The sequence below is a fragment of the Lotus japonicus genome, chromosome 5 (assembly GCF_012489685.1).
Source record: "Lotus japonicus ecotype B-129 chromosome 5, LjGifu_v1.2".
Lineage (NCBI taxonomy): Eukaryota > Viridiplantae > Streptophyta > Magnoliopsida > Fabales > Fabaceae > Lotus > Lotus japonicus.
Window position 1 is genome coordinate 38,161,057 of NC_080045.1, and position 12,248 is coordinate 38,173,304.

The window sequence follows — 12,248 nt, forward strand, 5'->3', positions numbered from 1 at the left end:
ATTTATTCCATTCAATAAACACTTGTTCAGGTTTTTCCTTCACGTTACATCCAATTAATCGTGAAAAGGAATTTTATTTGATTTATTCCAAACTTAAAAACTTGGGACTCACATAGAGCATATAGAATACTAATAAGGCGTTGGTGCACCAAGGTAAGAATGATGACTTAAATTCTAACACTAAAAAAATCATTTATTCAGAAACCATCAATAACTTGATTGTGTACATTGCCCACTAATTCCAGAGCATTTCTTAAATTTAAGTGTGTTTCTCATAGTTCTCTTTCCTATCCCTCCATTGCCCTTTCTCATCATGGCAGCAAACTCTCCATAATCTATTTGTCCATCCTGCAGCAAAAACCTTACAATCCTGCAGCAAAAACCTTACATTAATAAACAAGTAGGTACATTCAGAGACATAGAAGTGCGTTTGAGTAAATAACTTAATTAAGCGCTTATGGCAATAAGCACTTATTGCATAAGTACTTATTCACAAGCTAATTTGGTAAGCTTATAGAAATGAGCTCAAAATATGCATTAGGTGCCTTTAAGCGCTTATTCATACGCTAACCTGAACAACTTATGAAAATTAGCTCAAAACAGCTAGAGCTTATAGCTCGGTCAAAAACTATTTACTTAAGCTCTCACTAAATCATGCATAAGCGTTTCAGAAAGATGAATTTCAGAATAGCACGACCAAATAATACTTACATCATCCTGATCGATTTCCTTGATCATTTCATCAATATGGACATCATCTAAACCAAAGTCCTTACAAGCTTGTTGAATCTCATCAAGGGTTATATAGCCAGTACCATCTTTGTCAAAATAGGAGAAGGCTGACACCATGTTTTCCTCTCTCTCTAGCTTATTTAGATGAACAGTGGCAGCAATGAATTCACCATAGTCAATTGTCCCACTGTTATCAATATCTGCCTGTCACATACCAAATAACAAGATCTTGTAAAAGGTAAGGTTAAAAATCAAAAGGTTTATATCACAAAAGGAGACTAAACCCAGAAAAATCTTACAGCATCCATGAGATCCTTGATTTCAGACTCCATGAGTTTAGATCCTACTCGCTTTAAGACATCTTTTAACTCATCAAATGTTATGGTTCCACTGTTGCTTGTGTCAATCATATTGACTAATTCTTTCAGGCCACCAATTTCTTCCTCAGATAGCCTCTCAGCAATAACCTAGAATTAAGCAAGATTTAACGTTGTAAATGTTGTAGTAACATTTGACATGAAGAAGACTAGAAAATGGACCACTTTCAACTTTCTGTTTCCAGAAAGAAGGAATAGTAAATCCCATCTCAAAAACTTCATGAAGCTAGGCTAAGGTGTAAGATCAAGTTTTGATCTAGTAGTACAACTCTATGTTTTGATGATTACAAGTTAACCTTTTGATATGAACAATTGTGGTACTCTAACGTGTTTTTCTGAGTGTGCTATTTACAGGCTCTGACCTCAACTCAATCTCACACAAATCAGAAGCACTGTGTATAAAGAGCAACCCAAGCAACGCTTTCGCATTCACCATGTTCAGTATGAACAGTGGAAAAGCTTCAGAAGTTCTGAAGTTATACAAACTCTGATGTGGACTCAGTCACTAGAAGCTCTGAAGATCCAGAAAGTCTGATAACCAAGAAACACTGAAGGCTCAGATATTCTGATGGTGTAGAAGACTCTGAAGATCCAGAAGCTGATTAGTGAAACTCTGATGTCCAGAAGCAAGATACTCTGAAGACCATGTTCTTCCCTCTGAGTTCAGAATCAGAAGAAACAATGGTCAGAGGATCTGGGCTTTCCCTCTGACTCTGATCATCCGGCTTCACAAGTTCCAATATGAAGCATTCCCCTGATCAGAAGTCTACTAGGTTTAAAGGTCAAGTCGCTATCCAAGTACAAAAGCAAATGTACCTTCCTGACGACCTACCTAACAGTCTCAGACACAGCAGAAGCTGGATTTTCCAGAACTGCCCTCCAACGGTAGCATTTCCCATGCAACGCTCAACCCTAATCCTTGGAGTATATAAAGAGGCTGAAGACTGAAAGAAACGGCTAGAAGCATTCACATACGCGCAAGACAAACTTAAATTCTTCTAAGCTTTCTTTCATCTGAAATTCATTGAGTTTACTATTAGCTTTTTAGAAGCAAATCTCTTGTAAACAATTCTTTGATAAACAGTTTGTTTAGTTCCTTTAGGAGATCAAGGTTGATCGGATCCTAGAGAAGACTAAGAGAGTGAATCTTAGTGTGAGCTAAGTCAGTGTAATTGTTAGTCACTTGTAGGTTTCAAGTGCAGTTATAACTCTTACCTGATTAGTGGATTGCCTTCATTCTAAGAAGGAAGAAATCACCTTAACGGGTGGACTGGAGTAGCTTGAGTGATTTATCAAGTGAACCAGGATAAAATCCTTGTGTGCTTTTCTATCTCTTATCTTTAGCACTTAAGTTCTCGAAAGATTTGTCAAAATCTTTAAGGTGGAAGTTTTATACTGAAAACGTTATTCAAACCCCCCCTTTCTACCGTTTTTCATACCTTCAATTGGTATCAGAGCGCAAGTTCTGATTACCACACCTAACAGTGTTCAGTGATCCGGGCCGGTGTGAAAAACAATGGCTGCCACCACCAGTGAAACTCAAAGAGATGGTTACAATGCAAAGCCTCCTATGTTCGACGGTCAAAGGTTCGAATATTGGAAAGATAGACTGGAAAGTTTCTTTCTGGGTTTCGATGCAGATCTCTGGGATATTATTGTGGATGGCTACGAGCGTCCAGTTGATGCAGACGGCAAGAAGATCCCAAGGTCAGAGATGACTGCAGATCAAAAGAAGCTGTACTCACAACATCACAAAGCAAGAGCAATTCTTCTAAGTGCTATTTCCTATGAAGAGTACCAGAAGATTACAGATCGTGAGTTTGCGAAAGGCATTTTCGAATCTCTGAAGATGTCTCATGAAGGAAACAAGAAAGTCAAAGAATCAAAGGCATTGTCGTTGATCCAAAAATATGAATCCTTCATCATGGAGCCAAATGAGTCCATTGAAGTGAAGGTATGAAAAACGGTAGAAAGGGGGGGTTTGAATAACGTTTTCAGTACAAAACTACCACCTTAAAGATTTTAACAAATCTTTTCGAGAACTAAGTGCAAAAGATAGAGATAGAAAAGCACACAAGGATTTTATCCTGGTTCACTTGATAAATCACTCAAGCTACTCTAGTCCACCCGTTAAGGTGATTTCTTCCTTCTTAGAATGAAGGCAATCCACTAATCAGGTAAGAGTTACAACTGCACTTGAAACCTACAAGTGACTAACAATTACACTGACTTAGCTCACACTAAGATTCACTCTCTTAGTCTTCTCTAGGATCCGATCAACCTTGATCTCCTAAAGGAAAATCAAACAACTGTTTGAGGTTGGTGTTTACAAGGGTTTGCTTCTGAATAAGCTGAGTGTAAACTAAAATAAATTACAAGATGAAAGAAAGCTTAGAATATATCTTGCGCGTGTGTATTGCTTCTTGTATATTTTTTTCTTCTAGCCGCTTCTTTCAATCTTCAGCCTCTATATATACTCCAAGGATTAGGGTTGAGCGTTGCATGGGAAATGCTACCGTTGGAGGGCAGTTCTGGAAAATCCAGCTTCTGCTGTGGCTGAGAACGTTAGGTAGGTCGTCAGGAAGGTACACTTGCTTTTGTACTTGGATAGCGACTTGACCTTTTAACCTAGGAGACTTCTGATCAGAGGAATGCTTCGTATTGGAACTTGTGAAGCCGGTTGATCAGAGTCAGAGGGATAACACAGATCCTCTGACCATTGTATCTTCTGATTCTGAACTCAGAGGGAAGAACATGGCCTTCAGAGTTTCTTGCTTCTGGACTTCAGAGTTTCCACTATTCAGCTTCTGGATCTTCAGAGTCTTCTACACCATCGGAACATCTGAACCTTCAGTGTTTCTTGGTTGTCAGAACTTCTGGATCATCAGAGCTTCTAGCGACTGAGTCCTCATCAGAGTTTGTATAGCTTCAGATCTTCTGAAGCTTTTCCACTGTTCATACTGAACATGGTGAATGCGAAAGCGTTGCTTGGGTTACCCTTTATACACAGTGCTTCTGATTTGTGTGAAATTGAGTCAGGGTCAGAGCCTGTAAATAGCACACTCAGAAAAACACGTTAGAGTACCACAATTGTTCATATCAAAAGGTTAACTTGTAATCATCAAAACATAGAGTTGTACTACTAGATCAAAACTTGATCTTACAATCTCCCCCTTTTTGATGATGACAAAACTAAGATTTTTGATGAACAATTCTTAAACATTAAACTGAATTCACTCAGAGTTTAGAGATATAGAATAAGACTTATCCTGATGTGAATAGTTTATCTTGCTCATTCTGAATTCAAGTCACTGCTTGATTCTGAGCTTAGCTCCCCCTGAATCTAATACTTGATGAAAACGTTAGTAAAGTCTAGATTCTGAGCTAAATCATATAAGAGTTCAGAGTGAAAAGCTTATGACATAGATGAAAAACGAATAATCAGAGCGCATAAGTGATCAGAGTCATGGACAAGGTATCAGAGTCTTGGGTATCAGAGTCAACTTAGAATCACTTCAGAAGAAGTGAAATGTATTCCTTGTATTTGCCCAGTGACACATCTATGGTCATGAAGGTGGAACTCTTAAAATCTCCAAAAGAAAAATAAGTCACACTAACACATCTTACACATCAAAAACTGGGTTTACTCCCCCTTTTTGTCATAAGCAAAAAGCTTGGGGTGTGAAAAACTTAGCTTGAAGTACAAGGTACTTCCCCCTTAGAGAAGGTCTAAGTTGAAAGAAAATGAAGACGATGTAAGAATCAGAGTGAGGCGATAATAAATAGAAGAGTTAATGCAAGGGATGAACGTTTACCACCGGTCAAGTGAGGAAATAGAAGGGTCAGTTACCAAGTACTTAACCTCGAGAAACTGTAAGAGCATTAACTTTCAGAGAGAAAGTGAAGCCTATAAAAACGTTGGAGAGAAAGGTAAGCTTCACACCTCGAATAATATTCAGAAAAAAAATGGCATCATACAGAATGGCATTAGAAGAGCTCAGAAGGAAGGCGTTTGAGGAAGATATGTTCCTCAATATTAGGCATCCCGATGGTACAAAGACCATACAAGAGCTGACGAAGACACTGCTTGAAGAAGATCTTGGTCCAGAGATGGAGAAAGATCTGAAGGAGTTCCTCTGCTTCGTGGAAGAGATTCAGAAGCTTTGCCAGCGGGAGCTGAATCTGCTGGAAGAGAAGGAGACTGTGGAAAAGAGACTCAAGACGACAGAAGATAGTCTAGAAAAAGATGATCTAAGCATCAAACTTGGCAACATAGAGTATGCATTGGATCGTCTGGAGAAGGAAAGAGTGGAGCAGCGCCAAGAATGCAGAAGAATGAGGAAGGATCCTCCATTCTAGATATAGGGAATAATGTATGATGGAAAGAGTTATGATGTAAACATAGAACAATTATGAATAAAACAGGTTTTGCAAACATATGTGCCACAAATATATATAGATATATGCATATAGAATCACAAATGAACAAATTAAAGTAAGTAAATACGCAGAGTTGAAATAAAACAACGTTAAATAAAAAGGAAAAGGAAGAAAAAGAAGAGATCCTAAAAACTAAGATTTGTCAGTACGGCGCAGAAGTTCCATCATCATGTGCTTCATCTCAATCAGCATGGATTCATGAGTGTCAAGACGTTGTTCCATGATGTCGAGTCTGGATGAGCTTGTCGGAGTAGAGCTGGAAGGAACGTTCTGAGCAGCTTGAGGTTCTGGAATGGAAGCAGAAGCAGCAGGAGTAAACAGAACTGGTGCAAGTCGCTCTGCCTCAGCCTCAGCTTCAAGACGTTCGGCCTCAAGTCTGGCTTGTTCAGCCTGAGCTGCTGCTTGACGGGCAGCTTCTTCTTCTTGTTCTTTCTGTCTCTTGGCTTCTTCAATGGCTTCAAGAAGCTTGGTTCTCTGTTCGAGTTCATGAAGAGCCACCCTCCTAGCAAACCTTTGCTTTGCAGCCTCAATGCTCTGACTTCCCTCTGCATGCAGGAGCTGCAGCATAACGGGAAACTGAGCCACCAGCCAAGTGCTCAAATCGTTCCACTCATCAGCCACATTTTCAGCATTCTCACTGAGGTCAGTCTGACCGTGCACATTGCGGAGCCTCAAGGAGGCTTCATGATTGAAAATATTGATGCACTCAGAGAGAGATGTGGGTTGAAGGTGAGTATAGGGAATGATGGAGAGGTTGGGTGCAGGAGAGGCTGGGTGATTGCTGCTATGAGCTTCAGAGGCACCTTGTGGAGAACCAATGTTAATTATGGGAGCATTGGGTTCAGAGGTTCCACGGTGAGGGTCTGAAGTTTCAACCAGAGGGTGAGGTGATCTAACCGAGGATTGGTTAGATACTGATTGTTCAGGTTCAGGGTCTGGTTGAATTGGCTCTTGTTGGTCAGGGACAGGGTGATCCTGTTGGACTAAGGGGTCTGCCTCTTGGATAGGATTGGCCAAGATAGGTTCATCTGGGTCAACTAGACGTTCAGGTCTAGGGCCAGGATATTGCCTAGGGCTTGGACAGGTAAGGTAATATTCTTCCAAGGCAGATACCTTCTCTTTCCTAACCTCCATGAATTTTCTAAGTGATTCAGAGGTATTGGAGGGAGGAGAGTCAAAGACATTGATGGGGAAGGATACAGGTGTGAAGGCTGATGAAGAGTCTGTATCCGTGGTTCTGACAGCAGGACGTGCTGATGCTCTGGGAGCAGAGTGATCAGACGTTCTGGGTTGTGGATCTGTTGGTTTGGGTTCTGGTTGATTGGGGATGATGGGTTCAGAAGTTAATGAGTCGTATGGAATGGTAAGGAGAGAGGTTGGATCTTCTGACCTAGAGGGTTGGTTCTGAAGCAAATTCCAGAGTGGTGCTTCAGTAGGAGAAGGTTGAAAGAATGAAGATCTTGGGGAATGTGGTGGAGAGGTGGTTTGTGCGGCTGGCTGGGATTCATGAATAGGAGTGAGGGGATTTGAAGAGTGTTGGAGTAAGGCAGAAATTGGGAGTGCATCAAATAAATTCAAATCATCATCAGAGGTAAGTGCAGGCTTACTTGTATGTGCTGATGATCGAGTCACTCTGGCAGGAGGTTCAGTCCTTCTGACCTCTGCAGCAGCTGGTTCCACCCGAGTAGGCTTCACCACAATTCTGACTTTCTTCTGCTTCTTCTTTGGAGGACCATCCTCACTATCATCACCATCATCATCATCAGGCTTGCTCTTCGCCTTCTTGACCAGAGGGACATCAGATTCCTCTGAGGATTCGTCCAGAATCATCTTCCTCTTGGTTTTCTTCTTGGGAGGAGAAGGAAACTCTGGAGCTGGTGGAAGTCTGCTGACGAAATCATCAAGGTCAATCTCGAATCCTTGAGCCCTGAGGTCTTCAACATAGCATCTGATGGCTTCAGGATGGTCTGCTTGAGTCCACAGAGGGTAGTCATTCAGAGGCATTCTTCTTCCTCTGATCTCAGAAGATGTGTCCTCATGAGCAGGAGCAATCTTCTTCTGGACCAAACCCATCTTCTTCAGAGAGTTGGCAGTGAAGACATCGCTAACAATTGTGCTCAAGTCCTCTGTGCAACCAGCATTGATCAAATCTTGCACCAAGTTGCTTTCAATGAGAAAGTCTGAGATCAGCCTCCCAAAAGGGATATATTTGATGGCTGACTTGATGGAGGAGGTGGTGCGAGACTTCCGGATGCATTCCTTCAAATAGGAGAACAGGAAGTAGGGAAGGCAGATCTTCTCCTTGTCTTGAATGAAGAACAGCATCGCCTTCTGATTGAAGTTGATGTAGTCTGGAGAACTGCCCTTTGGTCGTTGATTGATGCAGTTGAGCAGGATCTTGTGCCAGACCCTGAGTTTGGGGTGAAGGTCCATCACTTTGTAGCTCGTCTTGCCCGGTTTGAAAGTGGTGTACAGGGCCTTGTTGACGATGTCCTTGGTTCTGGGTTTCAGCTTCGATTCCGTCAGTGAGAACCGATACCCATGAGCAGTTTCTGCACCTAGCAGATTCACGAATGACTTCTCCGTGATGATGATCTTCCTACCCAGTATGTAAGAAACCACCTGAGTGTCATCACAATCAGCGTGCTTCCAGAATTCCTTTACTAGCTTCTCATACACCGGTCCTCGAAGTCGATTGAAGTAGTTTCCCCAACCTTGAGCTTGGACTTCAGGACGGAGATCAAACCCATTTGCAGCCAAGTTGTCGAGGTTGAATCTCCATTCTGCCAGGACTTGGAGTTCCTCAGGAGGAAATACACAGTGAACGGCACAGCCCCGTTCTGCAATAGGAACAATCTCCTCTTGAGCTTGAGCTTGTTCTTGTGCTGGGTTCTCAGAGCCCCGTTGACCCGTTGCCAAACCGACTACCATGTGAGGAAACTGAGGTGCATCGGCAGTAGATCTTCTGGTTTGTCTCACCATTTTGAAGAGGTTGAAGGTTTGAGGTAGAAGATGAAGTTTGAAGGATGAAGAGAGATCGAGAGAGAAATCACGAAGGAGGCGGTTTTGAAAAGCAGGGAGTGCGAGATTGAAAACCGGAAGTGAGAGAGAACGTGTGTGTATAGTGGGTTTTATCAAATAACCGTTGTTGATTCAAAAAGCACTTTAAGATCAACGGTTGAAAATTAAAGATAGACAGTAACAGTAAAATACACAATCACACACAGAAGATAAGCATATCTACACGCAATCACAACAGACTGTCACACGGGCACAAGGAACTATGCATCAGAAGTTCTGGCGCACGTGTTGTTGTCTCAGCTTCAGAGTCAGTACCAGTGGGCACACACACTCTGATTGAGTTACCTTCTGGACTAGACATCTTCTGATCAAGAAGTATCATAGTCAGAGGTTCTGATCTATCTTCACTCTGGACAAAAGTCCATGTTTAGATTTTTCAGAATAAAATTAAATCTATCTTCAGCTAAGGGCTTTGTAAAGATATCTGCCCATTGATGGTCAGTATCAACAAACTTCAGAAGAAGTACGCCCTTCTGCACATAATCTCTAATGAAGTGATACTTTACCTCAATGTGCTTTGCCCTTGAATGCAAGATAGGATTCTTGCTCAACGAAATTGCAGCAGTGTTATCACAATAGATTGGGATATTGCTCTCAAGGATCTGATAATCCTCCAGCTGATGTTTCATCCAGAGCATCTGAGTGCTGCATATTGCTGCTGAGATATATTCTGCCTCTGCAGTTGATAGGGCAATGGTTGATTGCCTCTTGCTTGCCCATGAGACTAGATTGCTTCCCAGAAATTGACAATTTCCAGAAGTACTTTTTCTCTCTGTTCTATCTCCAGCATAATCAGCATCACAATAACCTGAAAGCTTATACTCTGATGTTTTCTTATACATCAAGCCAAGGTTAGTGGTGCCTTTCAGATACCTTAGGATCCTCTTAACAGCAGTTAAGTGGGTTTCCCTTGGATCTGATTGGAAACGAGCACATAAATGAACACTAAATAATATGTCTGGCCTAGATGCAGTTAAGTACAGAAGTGAACCTATCATGCCACGATAGAGCTTCTGACATACTTTACCACTTATATCTTCTTTTTCCAGAATGCATGTTGGATGCATTGGAGTCTTGGCCACTGTAGATTCCAGCATATTGAACTTCTTCAGAAGTTCTTTAGTGTACTTGCTCTGATGGATATATGTTCCTTCTGGTGTTTGATCAACTTGTATTCCCAGAAAGTACTTTAATTCTCCCATCATACTCATCTCAAATTCAGCCTGCATCATCTCAGAAAATTCTTTGCATAGAGATTGATTAGCAGAACCAAATATAATATCATCAACATAAATTTGCACAATTAAGATATCATCTTTATAAGTCTTGCAAAAGAGAGTTGTATCTACTTTACCCCTTACAAACTCATTCTCCAGAAGGAATGAGCTAAGTCTCTCATACCATGCTCTGGGAGCTTGCTTCAGACCGTAGAGTGATTTCTTCAATTTGAACACATGGTCTGGTTTCTTTTCATCTTCAAAACCTGGGGGTTGATGAACATAGACTTCCTCTGAGATATAACCATTTAGGAAGGCACTCTTTACGTCCATCTGATGTAGAACTATGTTGTGATTTACTGAGAAAGAAATCAATAGTCTGATTGCCTCCAGTCTTGCTACTGGAGCAAATGTTTCAGTGTAGTCTATTCCTTCCTGCTGGCTGTAGCCTTGAGCAACTAGCCTTGCCTTGTTTCTGACTACATCTCCTTTCTCATTTAGCTTGTTTCTGAATACCCATTTCGTTCCAATAACATGGACATTCTCAGGCTTCTTCACTAAGCTCCAAACATCGTTCTTGGAGAATTGATTCAATTCTTCTTCCATGGCCAGAATCCAATCCTTGTCCTGAAGAGCTTCATCTATGGACTTGGGTTCAATTAAGGACACCAATCCTTTCAGACTCAGCAAGGTCTCTTCAGAGGGTCTGAAGGCAGATCTGGTTCTGACTGGTTCATCTTTGTTGCCCAGAATCAATTCCTTAGGATGAGCTGCAGTGATTCTGCTCTTCTTCAGAGTTTGTGAGTTAGAGGGACCAGCTTCTTCCTCTGGTTCATCTTCCTCTGGCTCAACTTCCTCTGGAGCTTTGCCTTTGTCAGAAACATTAATGCTTAAATCTGCAAACTTTTCAACTAGCTTTGACTGGTCAGAGTCAAGCTTATCATCAAATCTAACATGAATAGATTCTTCAATAGTCTTAGCATCAGTATTATAAAATCTAAAACCTTTAGATCTATCAGAATAACCAAGTAATAGACACTTAGAAGATTTAGCATCAAACTTATGCAATCTATCCTTAGTATTGAGAACATAACAAACACAGCCAAAAGGATGAAAATAAGAAATGTTGGGTTTTATGTTCTTCCACAATTCATAAGGAGTCTTATTCAGAATTGGTCTCACAGAGATTCTGTTCTGAATGTAACATGCTGTATTTACTGCCTCTGCCCAAAAGTGCTTAGCCATGCCAGTTTCTTGGAGCATGGTTCTAGCCATCTCCTGAAGAGTTCTGTTCTTCCTCTCAACAACACCATTTTGTTGAGGAGTTCTGGGACAAGAGAAATCATGTGTAATTCCATAGGAATCAAACAGACTCTCAAACTTGTCATTCTCAAACTCTCCACCATGGTCACTTCTGACACGCACAATTCTACAAGCCTTCTCGTTTTGCACTTGAGCAATGAAGGTAGAGAACACAGCATGAGACTCATCCTTGCGGGTTAGAAACTTTACCCATGTCCAGCGGCTATAGTCATCAACGATAACCATCCCATATCTCTTGCCACCTATAGACTCAGTTTTCACTGGTCCAAACAGGTCGATATGCAGAAGTTCTAACGGCCTTGAGGTTGAGACAACATTCTTTGCCTTGAAAGGGACTTTTGTGAATTTGCCTTTCTGACATGCTTCACAAAGAGCGTCTGAAGCAACTTCAGATTGGGTAAGCCCCTGACAAGGTTTAGCTTGCTCAGCTGAGAAATCTTTCTCATACTGGCATGCCCTAACCGTCTATGCCATACCCACTGCTCTTCATTAACAGACAGAAGGCACTTCACATTCTGAGCCTCCAACTCAGATAATCTGATCTTATAAATGTTGTTCTTCCTCTTGCTGTTAAACAGAACAGAGCCATCGATCTGACTTACAGCCCGGCAGGACTTTTGATTGAATATAAATCATAACCTTGTCAGCTAATTGACTTATAGACAATAAGTTATGTGTTAAGCCGTCTACCAATAAAACATTATCAATGCATGGACTACTATCTACACAAATAGTACCAGTACCAATAATTTTACCCTTTTCATTCCTCCAAAGCCAACTTCGCTCCAGGCTTAAGTTTCAGCTCTCGGAACATACGCTTTTCTCCCGTCATGTGACGCGAGCATCCACTGTCCAGATACCATGATTGGTGTTTCAGTGGAGCTATCAAGGATTCTGCAACATAGATAATCTTGTCTTAGGTACCCACTTCTGGGTCCTTTTGTTAGTTACCCCAAGGTTCTGATTCACCTTGGGTGTTCAACATGATATTTTAAAGGAATATTTGCATGATATTTAGTCATAGAGAAAGATCCCTTTTTAAGAGGGTTTTTAGCAACTTCAGCAGGTACAGGATCAG

The 12,248-nt window shown here is 41.2% G+C and overlaps 1 protein-coding gene across 1 annotated transcript; it reads right to left on the reverse strand.

Moving 5' to 3' along the window:
• Window positions 1-207: 207 nt before the first annotated feature.
• Window positions 208-1,193, reverse strand: LOC130719513 (calcium-dependent protein kinase SK5-like). The gene is made up of 3 exons (XM_057570135.1): window positions 1,032-1,193; window positions 712-936; window positions 208-348 (listed from the first exon to the last, which is right to left on the reverse strand). Exons 1-3 carry the CDS (start codon window positions 1,140-1,142, stop codon window positions 208-210), a joined length of 477 nt encoding a protein of 158 aa, XP_057426118.1. The 5' UTR covers window positions 1,143-1,193.
• Between the last annotated feature and the right edge of the window lie 11,055 nt (window positions 1,194-12,248).